Source organism: Blennius ocellaris (assembly GCF_963422515.1).
Source record: "Blennius ocellaris genome assembly, chromosome: 4".
NCBI classification, from domain to species: Eukaryota; Metazoa; Chordata; class Actinopteri; order Blenniiformes; family Blenniidae; genus Blennius; species Blennius ocellaris.
In genome coordinates, this window is record NC_137653.1 from 12,067,775 (window position 1) to 12,084,246 (window position 16,472).

Genomic DNA, 16,472 nt, shown 5'->3' on the forward strand with positions numbered 1-16,472 from the left:
ATATTGAGATGCTGTGCAAATGTTGCATGTCTCTTGAAACCATCTGTCTGCCTAAATTGCCTTTTCAGTGTGATTAAGATTCTCGCCTGAAGGATATGCTACTGTACTGTCGGTCGCCAAATATAGCTCTATCTTGTCTGTTAAAGGTGTACATCTCCCTCCAGTGGCTAGAGCTCAGAAAATCACACAAAGCAGTGGAAGGTTTTTACTGAAGCTTGTGAAAAATGTAATGTACAATAGAATCAGAAAGAAGGGACAGAAAATCCACCTCAGATTATTATTGGCAAAAAAAACCCAAACATGTCTTATTTTTACCTCATGTCGATAAACTTGCGTTTTGTCTGCTGTGAGAACTTTGTGTGATGTAATTCATGTTCTTGTATGTGTATCTCTATGTGTGTGTGCGCGCCTTTTTGTTTGCGCATCCTTTCACACCTCTCAGAGAGTTCTCCAAAGAGAGAGAGAAGGCCAAGGCTCGCGGGGACTTCCAGAAGCTTCGTGAGAAGCAGCAGCTTGAGGAGGATCTGAAGGGCTACCTGGACTGGATCACTCAGGCTGAAGACATCGACCCCGACAACGAGGACGAGGCGGACGAGGAGAGCAAGCGCAACCGTAAGCACCGCCTCCCGTTCCCTCGCTCATGTGGTGCAGAGTAATGCTGCAGTGAGATCAAGAGCCACTCACTCAGAAAACTGAATGCCATGGGGGGGGGGGAGAAGCTATTTGTTGTTGTGGACTTTAGAGCGAATTGATTCCAGCTTTTTATATATTTTTTTTTACATAATCGTGCAATAAAATGCCTCACACCAAAACAAAATGTTGCATTTGAAGTGCCATGAAAACAGTAATTACAGCATGTGAAAGCTGAAACATAATTCTGTATTGTGGAGGTGAAAAAAAGAGCTGTTTGGATATAAAGTGCTCTATTTTTCTTATTGGCCCATATAATAGGTCAATTATATTCAGTAATTTCTGGAACAGATAGTTGGGGTATTAATTAGGAAAAAGGAGATCTTTTCCTTATTTGGCCTTAGATATTTTATATCAACCTTTAACAGTCATGCAGCAACCTATTTAATCAGAGTGCGTCAGCAGGCCAAAAGAAGCCAAGTATGTGTTCATGTAGAGCTAATTGAGGTGAAAATGAAACTCTCAAATGTCTTATTTTCCCCTCAGCTCTTCCCTATAAACTGTAGGGAAATGCAGGTTGATCAATCGGAAAGCAACAGAAATTTTACTCTTGGTGTGTAAAACAGAAAATGCAACATATTTATTAGCAGCGTTTGTTATAGGTAGATTATAAGTAAAGCAATTTGAGTGTATGCCACCGATGGAAGTGGAGCACACAGTAAGTACCACAGGAGTTCATCTAAGAAGGAGAAAAGGAAAAAAAAAATATAACACATTACTTGTGCAGGAGAAAAAAACTCTTAATCCAAATCCTCTTTATATAAGCAGCACACATGACACAGAAAAGGGAACCTGCAACTGATTCACCTTATAGTTTGAGTGTAGGGTGTTTTGTTTTCTTGGCTCTGTGTCCGTCATGATCTACTGTCCCCTCTCCACCCGTCTCGTCTTCAGACTGTGTGTTACCCCACAATTTTCCCTTGCAACATTTCACCTTGTATTTACAGTGAAATGACAAAATCCTGGATTATATATTCTGTGTGTTGAAGATGATGGTCCATAGTGCTTTTGTTCAACGTCCATCCTGGCTTTTAGTGTCTGTCAACAGTACAGGAGCCCCTACTAACATTAATACATGTAAATACCTTAATTCGCACTGTAACATGTTAGTACTGGGCCTCGTCACCTGCAGGTGCTTCCTTGGACTAACAGCTCTCCATGTTGTTCTTCTGCCCTCCTCAGTGTCTGCAGCCCATGTGCCTCCTGCCGCTCTTGTTATTGTTGGATATTGATATTTTTTGAATACTGTTGTTGTCCTGTGGTGCTTGTCTGCTCTGACCCATTTTGATAGCAGCCCATTCTCGCCCCCATGTCCCTCTGCTGTGCCGTTGTGTCTGAATGCATGGGCTTGCATGCATTACACATGAAGGGGTGACTCTGGCTGACCTTACTGAGAAGAAGAAAGGAAGGTTTGGGTGGTTCAGCCAGTCGTCCGACACTCATGGTAAATCCTGTGGTTTCCCTCCAGTGTTTATATGGCTTTTGTCTCTTGAGCGTATTTGTCTGAACGATTTGTGTGTGGGTATGTGAATATTTTTGCTCAAATTCATCCAAAAATGCACCGCAAAATAATTGCGGCAAAGTGATTTAATTAGTTTTTAGTGAAGATAAGAAATAATCTGCCACATTGTGTGTGTGTGCGTGTGTGTGTGTGTGTGTGTGTGTGCGTGTGTGTGTGTGTGTGTGTGTGTGTGTGTGTGTGTGTGTGTGTGTGTGTGTGTGTGTGTGTGTGTGTGTGTGTGTGTGTGTGTGTGTGTGTGTGTGTGTGTGTGTGTGTGTGTGTGTGTGTGTGTGCGCGTGCGTGTGCGTGTGCGACCTTGATTTACTGCCTTTTTGGGGCTAACGTTACAGTTAAGTTAACATTAGACTAAGACACTGACTTGTCATTGTGAAGGTAAGGCCCCACAAAGATAGTACTGCAGTCTGTGTTTCTATAAATGTGCAGCCTGTAGAAATATTCATTACTGTTGTGTTTTACCTGTTGTGTCCAAACATCACAGCCTTTTTGAGTTGTTGTTTTTTTTTTTCTTTTTAACCTCCCTGATTTTCTTTCACAAATGTCCAAAGGACTGGTTCTGAATGAAATTCATAAAGCGAGATCTTACCCACTAGACAGTTCTAACACGGAATAGAAATGCAGCTGTGTTTGATAGCAGCCACACCCCATTTCCTTCCACTGTCCCATTTCTAAAGCGAGGGCTCAGTCTGAATATAGGAAAGAGGGCTAAACCCAGATCACCACTCCAGTCAGCACTATTTTCAGAGCTGAGAGCTGTCCAACCACTCAAGAATCTAAGGAAACACGTCTACATAAGCCAAGCTGAGGCGCACACGAAACCCTGCCTCATACGAGTTAAAAGCACGGAGACATTTCACACAGCTCATCATCATCTATCGGCACAGACAGTCTTTGCAGAGCGCCGGCACTACTTGAGCCTAACATTTCAGAGACAGTTTTTAAGAGCTGTGTCGTCCTCGCTCAGCTCCCTCGTTTCCCCCTGCTTCTCATTGTCTGCATCAGTCAGCCCTCGTAGAGCAGCTGTCCACTCGCCTGTCCCATGTCAGCTCCCTTTCAGCACATTGTAAACGATACTAATGATGACAGTGATGCACAGCCGCTGCACATAGCTCCTTTCTTTCTATGAGGTCGTTTGGTGTTTTCAGTCTGGCTTAACTGATTCAAATCAGCTTTTAGTGAGTGGTGGCTACTTTCCATCAATGCATATTCTTTTAGATAAAATGTCAGAGTTGATGTTTTGTACAGGGGCTCAGTTTTATTTCCTTTATTGATTCTTCATAGTATGTCTCCCTGAAGAATCACCTGCCTTCTTCAGAGAGCACATAGTTGTATTTTTGTAAACGTGTTTCCTTCATTTGCCGCTGCAGCGAGCGTTCCAGCCAGCGAAACAGAGTCTGTTAACACTGAGAACCAGAACGGGGAGGATGAAAAGACGCCATGCTGTGGACCTCTGTGGTGAGGATCTGCATCACTTTGTACAACAAATCCCATCAAAAAGCGAGGCCAGTGTCTCGTCGTTAAATAGCAGCAAATCAATAGCCACTGCTACAGTTTCTTTAAAGAGTCTTCCAATGACTTTTACTGTGTTTGAGTGTGTTTTAACTGATGAACTGGTTTCAAGCTTTCTTTCCTTACACAATGCTATACTTTGGCTACCACACACGTTTTTTTTTATATATTGTCTACCTCAAGGGTCTCAAGCTTATTTTAGTAAAGGGACCACATATATAGAAAAAGATTAGAATATTATTAGAATATAATATAGAATATCAAAAAATAATTGATCATTTATCAAATAAGTAAATATATATATGCCGGATTTAATCTCAATAGAGTCATATCATGGTTTAATACTGTGAACTATAAATAATATTTGATGATATTATTTTGCAAGCATCTTGCTCCAATTGGCTTTTTATATCTTGGCAGTGCAGTCAGTCTGCCACCAGTATTACTATATGCCACTCATATTAATCTCATATTAATCATCTTGTGGGTGGGATTGGACCTGGACCCTGGATGTTGGTTGTGGCCCACGAGTCGACTGTTGGACGCCCCTGGTCAAACTCAAACCTAAAGCTTCTGCTACAATGTGCACGCACTAACTTTTGCTTCTTATTTCTTTCAGTCAAAAGATTTCAAAGTCAAAGTTCAGGTCAGTATGTTCCCGTCTCTAAAGTTTTTCACACTAAGGTCTGTTCCTGTATTAGATTTTTGTGTGCTCTGCATTCATGTGACTGTATTTTTAATGAAACTTTACTGGGGGTGATAAATCAACAACTTTTATAAAGTCAGCATGTACCATAAGGTATTTTTAGAGAATAGCCTTACAAGGTATTTTTCAGCTCATTTACTCCACAACATGACATTGCAGAAATATATTGATGCAGTTCCCCTGTGGTTCTCCTCCCATACTTCACTGCAATATTTGAAGATTTCTTTTGAAAGGAGAACCAGCAAGGTGCTGTATTGTATTGTCATGTAGTAATAGAAATCTTCTCCTGCAGTCGGCGCTGGCGCCGCTGGAACAGATTCTGCCGCAGAAAGTGTCGGTTGGCCGTCAAGTCGGTGCCTTTCTACTGGCTCGTCATCATCCTGGTGTTCCTCAACACCCTCACCATATCATCAGAGCATTACAACCAGCCGCTGTGGCTGACGCAAGTGCAGGGTAGGCGCTGCAGTCCAGCAAACAGGCAACATGCAAGAATAATGTGCAATCCAATGTTTGTGTGCAAATCTCTCTTTGCTTTCTTTTTACAAATCAAAGTAATGGAACATTTTGTGTAGTTGAGGGACCTTGGATGAGATTTTATGGTCGGACCAAGTAAACATTTGAAAAACATGAGTGATTTTCTTCCAACAATAGATTTCTAGTTTTTGCAGCCGTTTGAGTCACTGTAAAAAAAAGGTATTCACCTTTATATTTATTTGGGGTTTTTCAGATGTGGCCAACAAGGTGCTCCTGGCCCTGTTCACGTGTGAGATGCTGGTGAAGATGTACAGTCTGGGACTACAGGCCTATTTTGTCTCGCTGTTTAACCGCTTCGACTGCTTCGTGGTGTGCGGTGGAATCACCGAAACCATTCTGGTGGAGCTTGAAATCATGTCGCCCCTCGGTATCTCTGTTTTCCGCTGCGTCCGCCTGCTGAGGATCTTCAAGGTCACACGGTAAGACCACTGCCCTGCCCTGCTGTGTGTGTGTGTGTGTGTGTGTGTGTGTGTGTGTGTGTGTGTGTGTGTGTGTGTGTGTGTGTGTGTGTGTGTGTGTGTGTGTGTGTGTGTGTGTGTGTGTGTGTGTGTGTGTGTGTGTGTGTGTGTGTGTGTGTGTGTGTGTGTGTGTGTGTGTGTGTGTGTGTGTTTGTGTTTTGTGCACAGCGCAGTTAGTGATGCATTCAATTATTGTCTCCTTCTCTCTCCTGGACAACCTTTCTTTGTAGACACTGGCAGTCACTGAGTAACCTGGTGGCATCTCTTCTTAACTCCATGAAATCCATCGCTTCCCTGCTGCTGCTGCTCTTCCTCTTCATCATCATCTTCTCCTTGCTGGGCATGCAGGTGTTTGGTGGAAAGTTCAACTTTGATGAAACCCAGACAAAGAGGAGTACCTTCGACAACTTTCCCCAAGCCCTCCTCACGGTGTTTCAGGTATCAGCAGTTTCACATTTTATAGAGTTTATGGACCATCGAAGACAAAAATGAGAGTTATAAAGACTAAATCTGCAGTAATAGCATAAACATTAACTCATTAACAGAAATATTTCTGAAGGGTTGTATACAAATTAATAGTTAATGTCATTTTAAGCCAAATCGGACATTTAAATGCAATTGTGTTTCAGGTAAATATGTTACTTTGCATTTAGATGGATTTTCAGTATTCTAGAAAGTATTGTGTATTCCACACAAATAATAATAATACCTCCTGGGTTGTTATGCTGAAAGCTTCTGAATTGGTGTAGTATATCGCCTCTTTGTTGAAAATAGAAACACACTCGTCCGTTTCCTTATTTGTTTTCTGTGAACAGTTTTATCATCTTTACAATAGCAGGAAAAGTTATATTATTATTTGGTTGTTTAATGGATATGTTTAACAAAGACATGAAATATACCTATTTCTTTAGTATTACTCTAGGATTACTCATTTTGTGTTTTTTGACTTAGATGAAGCTCTGATCACATTTTAAGGACGGTTTTTTAGAGAGACAAGAAAACTATCAGGGGTTCACTTTTGTTTTTTTCTTGCCACTGTAAATGCGGAGTTTCCAATGAAGACATCTTATCTATTTTCACAAATTACACAAATACATACCAAATATGATTCATTTTCGATGTGAGAGCATATTTTCAAATTTGCCTGGCAAATTTACAGATATGGAGACCATACAAAGGAGCAATGTACTGGACACAAAATGCTGAGATAGAGCTCCAATGCTTTACAGTATTCAAAAATCTCATTATTTAAGTGAACCTGGTTTTGTGATGGGTTGCCATTGAGTTTGACAACATTCTATACTAGTGTTTAATTCAAAATAGGGATAAACACTGGCCTCACACTGGCTTTAGGAATGTCTTTTACATATTCCTACGTAGAATGAAAGAACGGCATTACAAAAGGTTTCCTTACAGTGTTTTTTTCCCCTCTGCTTTTCTGCAAAGCATTAAAATAATAAAACCATCAAAAGTATAAAATTACAGATTTCAAAAGTACAAACCTAAATGCAAAGTCATCAAAAGTTTTTTGTTCTGTCAGATGTGGGTTTATTTATTTTTTTGCTTCTATGAGATAAATATTGTGATCCATGTAGATCCTGACTGGAGAAGATTGGAACGCCGTAATGTATGATGGAATCATGGCCTACGGAGGACCGTCCTCATCCGGGATGATCGTGTGCTTCTACTTCATCATCCTCTTCATCTGCGGAAACTGTATCCTCCCTCATACTAACACACAGTTCCATTTCACCGCGACTGAGACAAATGTTTTACCCGATGCACATGACAGTATTCTCTGTTGAATTAGACGCTATATTGAGAGTTACGTTTCACTGAACGCCCTGGTCAGATATCCTCCTGAATGTCTTTTTGGCTATCGCAGTAGACAACTTGGCTGATGCAGAATCCCTCAACACGGATGAAGGGGACAAAAAAGGGTGATTTTTCTGAGTTTATATTCATCTTCCGTACCGCTTTCTCCTGTTCAGGATCACAATCCCAGCTACCTAAGGGCGAAGGCCGGGTACACCCTGCACAAGTCTCCAGTCCATCACAGAGAGACGCACAATCGCGCAGCCACACAGTCACATCTCGGTGCCATTAACTCGAACACTTTTTTTTATCTGAGATCCGTGTTATTAGACTGTTATTAGAAAGTTCTTAGAGAAAACATGCGAGCGCTACACAGACAGTGTGAAGCTTGTGTGTTTCCTAACCACTGCATGATTAAAGTTTGGATGAATGCTCAGATGTAACTTTGTAATCTTTCTATTCAATGCAGGGACAAAAATGATGAGAAAGATGAGAAGGTATTTACACATTTACGAGTGATGAAGTAGCGTGTCTGTAGAGTTTGAGAATTTATGAATGAAAACATATTTTAGGAGGAGGAGGAGGACAATGACGACACAGCGGGGGAGGAGGAGGATCCCGAAGTTCCTTCGGGGCCTCGGCCGGTCATCGCTGACCTGGTAAAGAAGGAGAAGATCACACCGATCCCAGAGGGAAGTGCCTTCTTCATCTTCAGCACCACAAACCCGTAAGACACATTTTGCATCGCAGGGCAATTCCGGGCAAAGACGATCTCACGTGGTATTGACGTTTGCGTGGTGTCCCCCCCCCTTTTATCCTCCAGTGTCCGCGTGTTTTGCCACAAGCTCATCAATCATCATATATTCACCAACCTCATCCTGGTCTTCATCATGCTCAGCTCCGTCTCACTCGCCGCTGAGGATCCCATCCGAAACTTCTCCGCTCGCAACATTGTAAGTCTACACTTTATCCTCTGACATTTTAACTGTGTCGTAGACACACACAGGTAATGTAGCACCATTAATAAATCCTCTTTTTTTTTTCTTAAAGATATTTTATTATTATTTTGAGGTAGCAGTAAATTAACTTAACTTACTCTTGATTTTGCATGTTTTAGCACATTGCCTGTAACCTCCTGACTTAACCTAACAGCTAAATATAAACGCTGATGTCAGTCTTAATTTGGTGTGCGAAAAAAAAAAAGACAGCTAGATTTGATAATTTATTGACTGGTATTATGATAACATCACTGGCATGAAAAATACTTTTTTTTTGTGTATGAAGGTTGTTCCTGTTCTTCTTATAATGTCGAGGGAGCGTCTGAGGTACAGGGAGGGGAAACAGACATAACAAATGAGTTGAGGATGAAAAATAAGTAGTTTCTTTGTCCTCGTATTCTGTCCTTTCTTTTCCATTTAATCTGTGCTGACGGGAAAAGATTACTTCATGTTTAGATTCAGTGCAACAGTCTCGGCAGAGATTGTTTCTGTCAGGACCCCAGGATCAATGCTTTTAAATATTAGACGTCCAAATGAAAAGGTGATGACTCCGTCACCTTGTTCCTGCTGGTCGATTAGATTAGTTAATATTTATAGATAATCTATTATATAGTGCTGTTTGTCTTTTCCTTTTCCAGCAGTTCAGCCTGTGATTGTGACGATGTTCCCGCTAAAAGTGTATTTTTTTAATTTTTTTTTTTTACGTATTAATGATCTTGCATGACTTCACTTTGGATACATGTACTTTCCATCTGTGGAGAATCGCAGGATAATATACTTTATCCCAAACAAGTGACCACTTTCTGCACATAGAATTTTCATTCTGAACTTTTTGTCGCTCCTATAATGTATTAATATTTGCTTTATGAGCGAAAACAGGCTAAAACACCAGTACGGTACGTTTCATTTCTCGATAGTAGTTTCAAATGCACCATGATCGCCATGGCTGAGTTCAATATTTGAACGAATAATTTTTTTTTTTTTTTTTTTTGGTAGTGATTAAGATTAACGGTGAGAATTTTACTTTGATAAACAGATAATTTTTTTTCCCACTTTTCATTGTGTTAACGTATGATGTGTGAAGATGCACAATGAACTGTCTTTGTTAAACATCTACGTTGCTTTTTGCAGATACTTGGTTACTTTGACTATGCTTTCACGGCTATCTTTACTGTTGAGATCGTTTTGAAGGTAAATGCTCTGTGTCCCCTGTCCGTGCTGTGACTAACCACACCCCAATAACACTCCAAACGTCTTGTTGCCTTCCAGGTCCTAGGCTATGCAGATTATGTCTTCACTAGTATGTTTACATTTGAGATCATATTGAAGGTAACCCCTTAAATGACAACGAGAGCCTTGCTGCATTTTCTCCTTGTGTGTCACCTGCCACTCAGTACAACCTGGCTTGTTTGTTTCCTTTCTCTTATTTACTTTCTATCTTGATGGCACCTCTTTTAAAAAAGCAAAACAAATACCCAAAACAAATATTGGAGTTGTTAGTTGCGACTTTGCACACACTAACACAAACACAAGATTTGTCGAAATTGCACTAATCAAAGAACTCCTGGTGGGGGAAGGAAACATCACATCAACATTACATTATACTCACATGGGTGTCACGTCATTCGGGCAGTCATCGCTGAAACGATTTTGATGATGCATATATGAAAAACAAAAAGATGCAACCCTTTGTGCGATGCAACAAAATTGAATGGGCTTTTCAGACATTGTTGAGGCATTGGCTGAAGTTGAGTTTGAGGTCATGTTGAGATTTGGGGGGGGGGGGGGGGGGGGTGCTCAAAAATGTAAAGTCAACTCCAGTCAAAGCTGTTGCCATGCCTTTCGTACTGACTACTCTTCAGATACCCCATAAAAGAGGGGGCAAAACCAACCATGTTCCTGCCGAGCATGGTTCAGTCTGCTTTCCCCGACTGGGTGCATTGAAATGTGGAGTTGTCTCTGCAGCTGTTTGGGCTTAGAGCTGCCAAGTCCACTGCTGTTTGGCTCTAAATTCTCCAGTGCTCGTAGTTAACGGTGTCTTCTCCGTGTGTTTCTGCAGGGCTCCACATTTACATGCACTCGAGAAACAAATCCTTTACTTTTATTATTTGAGGAAGCATTATTTTTGGCTGATTTTTCTTCTCTGCCTGCTGAACTCAGAAGTTTTAATTGGGAGCTGCTTTCCCTGTAATCTGAACTATTAAAGAACATAATGGAATGTGCTTTAAGATGACGGTCCACATGAATGTGACAGTAAGGCCATTTCGACTTTCCAATCACTATAACTAGAGCTCTTGCAGGTAGTAAATACTCCTGACTTCATGGCAACAAAATGCATGTTTTATTGCCTCATTCCATAGTAGATTGTGAAATGAATGACTTACTACTACATTCATGTAGTTGAGGGCCGTGGGGGTGGCGATAATAGATTTAGCCTCCTTTTTCACCGGTATGAGCTCGCCACCCCGAATCAGAGTGATCTACAAGAGTGTGAAGAAGTGTGTGTTTGACGACAAGGTGATGACTGTTGAGATAATATTTTGCTATTTAAAGATGTTTCTTGTGTGTGTGTGTGTGTGTGTGTGTGTGTGTGTGTGTGTGTGTGTGTGTGTGTGTGTGTGTGTGTGTGTGTGTGTGTGTGTGTGTGTGTGTGTGTGTGTGTGTGTGTGTGTTGTGTGTGTGTGCGTGTGCGTGCGAGTGCGTGTGCGTGTGCGTGCGTGCGTGTGCGTGCGTGCGTGTGCGTGCGTGTGCATGTGTGTAGTGTAACGTTTCATTTGTGGATGAAGTTTGTGCGTTTATTTTCCATTTGCTCCTCTGAGTCCCTCCCTTCTCTCCTCAGATGACAACATATGGAGCTTTTCTCCATAAAGGGGCTTTCTGTAGAAATTACTTCAATCTGCTGGATCTGTTGGTTGTGGGAGTTTCTCTTGTTTCCTTCGGCATTCAGTGAGTACAACAAAACAAACAAACAAAAAAAAATGTTAACTTTGACTGTATTTTCAATCACTGACTAAAAGTCCTGAACGCATCAACTCAACGACAATTTTTTATGTTATTCGTCTGCTCTGTCTATCTTTTGCTCACACTTCAGAGTCGTTTTCAATAAACATTAGAATGGCTGTCCAGACAGAAAGCGGCTTTGCTTTCCACAGTGCCTCCCGAAAGGTCTCATAATTTCCTGTTTTATACTGACTTACACCCATTTTTCTACACTGCTCAGATCCTCAGCCATCTCTGTGGTGAAGATTCTTCGAGTCCTTCGAGTTCTTCGACCCCTGAGGGCCATCAATAGGGCTAAAGGCCTGAAGGTAGGGAACCTACTGCACATTGATTTATTTTTAATTTTAATTTTTTTCTATTGCAATCTCAGAGCTGGTCCACAAACAATTCGATGTTTGTGTCCTGCAGCATGTCGTGCAGTGTGTGTTTGTGGCCATCAGAACCATTGGCAACATCATGATCGTCACCACTCTGCTCCAGTTCATGTTTGCCTGCATCGGAGTGCAGCTCTTTAAGGTGAGCAGCACATAGCCTGAAAAAACATAATTTCTTTACACAAGGAGCCCATTTAAGATAAATCGTCTGCTTCCATCTTTTGTATCAAAAGGGGAAATTCTATCGCTGCACAGATGAAGCGAAATCCAGCCCAGAAGAGTGCAAGTTAGTTTCACTTCTCTTGTTCGGACTCAACATTTCGATGTATTTCTCATTGAAAGTAAGTTTTTACCTTGATACAACTTGTCGTTTTCTCACAGAGGCACCTACATATTGTATAAGGATGGAGACGTAAACCAGCCAACCCTCCACAAACGCCAGTGGCACAACAGCGACTTCAACTTTGACAACGTCCTCATGGCCATGATGGCTCTCTTCACCGTCTCCACTTTTGAAGGCTGGCCCGCGTAAGATCCAGATTCAGAGCTTTGAAACATCACAAAAAGTTCAATTGTTCTTGTAAAACACAGATTTAGCTCAAATCACTTCAAGGGCACTGAACGAAACCGACACAACGGCAGTGACGAAGGCTGTGCGGTGGGAAGTGTTTCTGATGCGTCTGAATCACCTGCTGCTTTCATTCACGCCTCTTCAGGTTACTGTACAAGGCCATCGACTCCAACCGGGAGAACCTTGGACCCATCTACAACTACCGCGTGGAAATTTCCATCTTTTTCATCATCTACATCATCATCATCGCCTTCTTCATGATGAACATCTTTGTAGGTTTTGTGATCGTCACGTTTCAGGAACAGGGGGAGAAAGAGTACAAAAACTGTGAACTCGACAAGAACCAGGTCAGAATCGCAGAAATGCATCTTCCAGTATGCAGCAGGATGTGCAATCAATATAATTTAATATGTAGTTATTGGCCTGCGCATGACGTTTTTCCAAGTAATCCTTTAGAATTGACTGAATGTTTTTTTCTCTGAACATCAACTTATTGTTTGATTCCTTCACAGCGTCAGTGTGTGGAGTACGCTCTTAAGGCGCGTCCGCTGAGAAGGTACATCCCCAAGAACCCGTACCAGTACAAGTTCTGGTATGTGGTGAACTCCACGGGGTTTGAGTACATTATGTTCGTGCTCATCATGCTCAACACGCTCTGCCTGGCTGTACAGGTGAGAACTCACGTCAATACACACCTGAAACAAACCAGCTCTGTCAAAAATAATCATACTCTAATAATACTGTAATACAAAAAGAGGAGGATGCTTCAATTCATATGTTTTTTTTTTGTTTAAATCATTGTGTGACCTTATTGCGGTATTTAGACAACATCCTGTAGTTTTCCACTTGAGTCAGAAAAGCTATGTTGGGTTTTTTTTTCTTTTGAAAATCAATATATAAGTGAAATCTATTTAGCATTTACTATTTTTAACATCAGCACACATTAACACAGTTGTATTTAGAGCTGTGGTTATTAAACAAAGACATGCTCTTGGTGCAAAGTTTTGAGGTTGTTGGGGGGGTGCTGTAGGTAATTATTGTCTCCTTTTTATTTTGATGATGAATTCATACAAATAGAACTATTGCTAACTTCAAATTTCTCAAACTTTGGCATTCAACCTAAAATGACTTGCTGTGGGCGAAAGCTGCCGTGGCATCAGCGTTGGTGAGGCTCTTTCCGAACCTCAACCTCAAGAAAATATCTCTTAAAATCTATTATCTATTCACACCAGATAGGATAATTTGGGTGGCAACGAAGGTCTTTGTTTAGCATCTGTGAATACACGATTAAGTTAATAGTTGTCCTTGTGAAAATTTATTTTTTCGTAAAGCTCCAGCCTGGTTTATTCACCAGAAGAACGTGCATTGTTAAGCACAGAGAAAGGTTACACAACATTACACACAGGAATGAGGACTCAAGTAAGAAAATATGAACGGCAAATCATTTTGCAAAAAAATACAAAAAATTCACTAGTATTAGTTGCTGTTATTAGGAAATTATGATATCGAAAAAGAAGGATTTTACCAACCTTTACTAGCGTAACCAAGAACGGCTGCTTTCAACAGAAATACTGTTTAGGATTTCTACTTTCATATATTTAATGGCAGTAATATTAATACTCTTTTGTTTAGTTTTTTTCTTAAATTCTGTCTTTTGACTCCCTGCAGCATTATGGCCAGTCAGCACTTTTCAACTATGTAATGGATATTCTCAATATGGTCTTCACCGCGGTGTTCACCGTGGAAATGGTTCTCAAGCTCATCGCTTTCAAACCCAGGGTGAGTCGCACTCAAACACAAAGCAGCATCAGATTGTTGTACACGGGGGAATTGCACTTTGCATTTATTCATGTTGAACATTTGGAGAAGAACCTAAAAACTAACTTTCATAACTAGTTATTTTACAGTTCAGTGAGGGAGCAGCGTATGTGATGACTTTATGATTTCATTTCCTGTTTCTGTCCGTTCCGCCCGACCGCTTCGCCGACAGCTCTGTGTTGCGAAGAAGGACAGGATGCTAGTAAGAGAGTGTGGAGTGCAGTGCTAATTCTCTTTCAGCGCAACGTATTCATACATCTTTTTTTTGCAGTAAAATCAGCATTAATGAATGAATTTCTATGCAGTCCAAGTGCTCTGTAGTTGAAATGCAGAGTACGTACTGTATATAAGTGCACTATAATCATGAGCCGTTCAGCTAAAGTAGCCAGCAGGGGTTCCTGTGAGCTCCGAACAAGCATCATGAATGTTTTGAATTTCACTGCTGAAGCCTTTTTGTTCTGCTGGTGTTTCATTTGGCTCGCTCCGCCTCACCCAGGGATATTTTGGCGACGCCTGGAATGTGTTCGACGCCCTGGTTGTGATTGGCAGCATAGTAGACATTGTTCTCAGTGAGATTGATGTAAGTAAGCACAGTTAACACGGGTCTGGCTGATCTTTGACCTCTGTCCTTTCAGGGCACCTTGGCAGCAGGTTTTCGAGGCAGGGCTTCAATTTCTGACCTATTAATTCGATCTCTCTTAACGCTTCCTTTCTTTTTCTCTCTCTTTTTTGTCTTCCCCCTTGATCCTGCCATTTTATTTCCACAACTTTTTATTTCCTGCTCATCTGACCATTCACCTGATCCTCTTTATCCGTCCCTCTCTTCATGGTCTGTTTCGTTCCCACACCCACCCTTACATGTAACGTCATGCCTTAACAGCACTATTTCGCTGATGCTTGGAACACATTTGATGCCTTAATTGTTGTTGGTAGCGTCGTCGATATTGCGATCACTGAAGTGAATGTAAGTACTCTTTTTTTTTATGACTCTCCAGTTGAATTGAAAACTTGAAAAAAAAGCCAAGTGGCAACTCCTTGTATGAAAAGGTAGTAGCCTCCTCTTCAGAGTGGCATGAAGCCTGCTGTAGGAGTATTAATATTCACTCTCCTTTCTTTGTTTAGTGTCTTGCGGAAAATAAACTGTTACAACCAAATTGTGCAGTTTGTTAAGTCAGAGGACTGTAAACTAAGAACCGCTGTAAATAAATAAGTCGAACTATCATATCAAAATGTCAGTGTTGACCTATTACGGTGACTTTGAAAACACCATAATGAACTTTTTGAAAGAATACGTTGAGTATGAATATAGCACATATATGAGGATAGACTATTAACTACCTGTGAGTTGGACATTTTCAGCCCAGTCACAAGGTTCACTATAAACATTGTTAAAAATGGATTGATGCTGATGACTTCAGCAGCATCTTCTTCTAACCTGCCTAACCAAAAAAAGAAAAGACCAACAACAGCCCAAAGTAACAAAACTAACTTAAATAACCAAACTGTAGTACATAAATATGCATAAATTACATAAAAGCTTGCTGGGGAGGCTGCCGCCGATGACATGCTACAAAAATTAGCTTTTTTGAGGATATTGGAACTCCAAACACAAATTATAATTTGATCTAATTTCCAATATTTTTGGTGCATTCTTGCGGTAATTTAATAAAAGTAGCTCGAGGTGGAAAACCTTGGCTGGTAGTTTGCCTTTGGCTTTTTTTTGCAAAGCTTCAGTTTGACTGTCAAATTGTCAATGGCGCTGCGTTCACACTCAACTTATCTAATTCAAGTCTGTCTTATCGGAGCATTGCTTCTTGTGTCTGTGTTGTTTCCTTGTTGCATTGCTTTTACAGGATATCATGACAAAGGTTTTGGATTTAAAAAAAATGATTATTGTTTACACTTGGACATAACAAAAATGTCAAAAGCAGGTGTCACTCACTCTTCTTTGTGATCTGATGCCTGTATTTCATCCAGGGCAGGACTGTCCATGATGTGGTTCTCTAATTCTTGCTTTTGTTCATTTTGTTTCCATAGAAACTTGTAGAGGCAAGTATGGCAATGACCAAAACTGTTGTTTGTCTGTAACTTGTTGTTGATGACAACTTTATCTTTGGGACCCCTTTGCAGTTGTTCGAAAACTGCACAGTTTCCTTGTGAACAGTAGCAGGAATAATTTTATTTGAATTTCGTTACTCAGCTTTTCAAAATAGTGACTGACATCATGACTTTAAAGAAATTAAATCAATATAATGCCTCTGTATAGTTTACCCGACACAAAAACTTCAGATTGAAGACTGTTTATTGGTGCTTGAGTTTTAAAAATAAAACAACCTTTAATTACACACAATGTCCACGACAGCCTGGAGACCAGATTTAATATAACTGAAAGATAATTACAATGATGATGGTGCTTATTATTGGGGCGGTGTACCAAAGACTGGACCTGGACCTGGACCTGACCCTCCAACCCCCTTTTA

At 40.7% G+C, this 16,472-nt stretch overlaps 1 protein-coding gene across 1 annotated transcript in view; it reads left to right on the forward strand.

The window, feature by feature from the left end:
- The window catches only part of cacna1da (calcium channel, voltage-dependent, L type, alpha 1D subunit, a), a gene marked incomplete at both ends in the record, with an annotated part of 53,288 nt that overhangs the window by 23,112 nt on the left and 13,704 nt on the right, over positions 1–16,472 (forward strand). Inside the window, 23 exons of the mRNA XM_080495886.1 lie at positions 443–612; positions 2,060–2,134; positions 3,577–3,664; positions 4,338–4,364; positions 4,717–4,877; positions 5,152–5,377; positions 5,647–5,854; positions 7,012–7,132; positions 7,269–7,356; positions 7,701–7,728; positions 7,804–7,958; positions 8,055–8,184; positions 9,361–9,420; positions 9,499–9,558; positions 11,069–11,175; positions 11,450–11,537; positions 11,638–11,745; positions 11,837–11,889; positions 11,985–12,131; positions 12,320–12,521; positions 12,687–12,845; positions 13,843–13,953; positions 14,873–14,956. Of these exons, the coding sequence (XP_080352012.1) occupies positions 443–612; positions 2,060–2,134; positions 3,577–3,664; positions 4,338–4,364; positions 4,717–4,877; positions 5,152–5,377; positions 5,647–5,854; positions 7,012–7,132; positions 7,269–7,356; positions 7,701–7,728; positions 7,804–7,958; positions 8,055–8,184; positions 9,361–9,420; positions 9,499–9,558; positions 11,069–11,175; positions 11,450–11,537; positions 11,638–11,745; positions 11,837–11,889; positions 11,985–12,131; positions 12,320–12,521; positions 12,687–12,845; positions 13,843–13,953; positions 14,873–14,956 (2,656 nt within the window). The remainder of the gene's footprint in view (positions 1–442; positions 613–2,059; positions 2,135–3,576; positions 3,665–4,337; positions 4,365–4,716; positions 4,878–5,151; positions 5,378–5,646; positions 5,855–7,011; positions 7,133–7,268; positions 7,357–7,700; positions 7,729–7,803; positions 7,959–8,054; positions 8,185–9,360; positions 9,421–9,498; positions 9,559–11,068; positions 11,176–11,449; positions 11,538–11,637; positions 11,746–11,836; positions 11,890–11,984; positions 12,132–12,319; positions 12,522–12,686; positions 12,846–13,842; positions 13,954–14,872; positions 14,957–16,472) is intronic.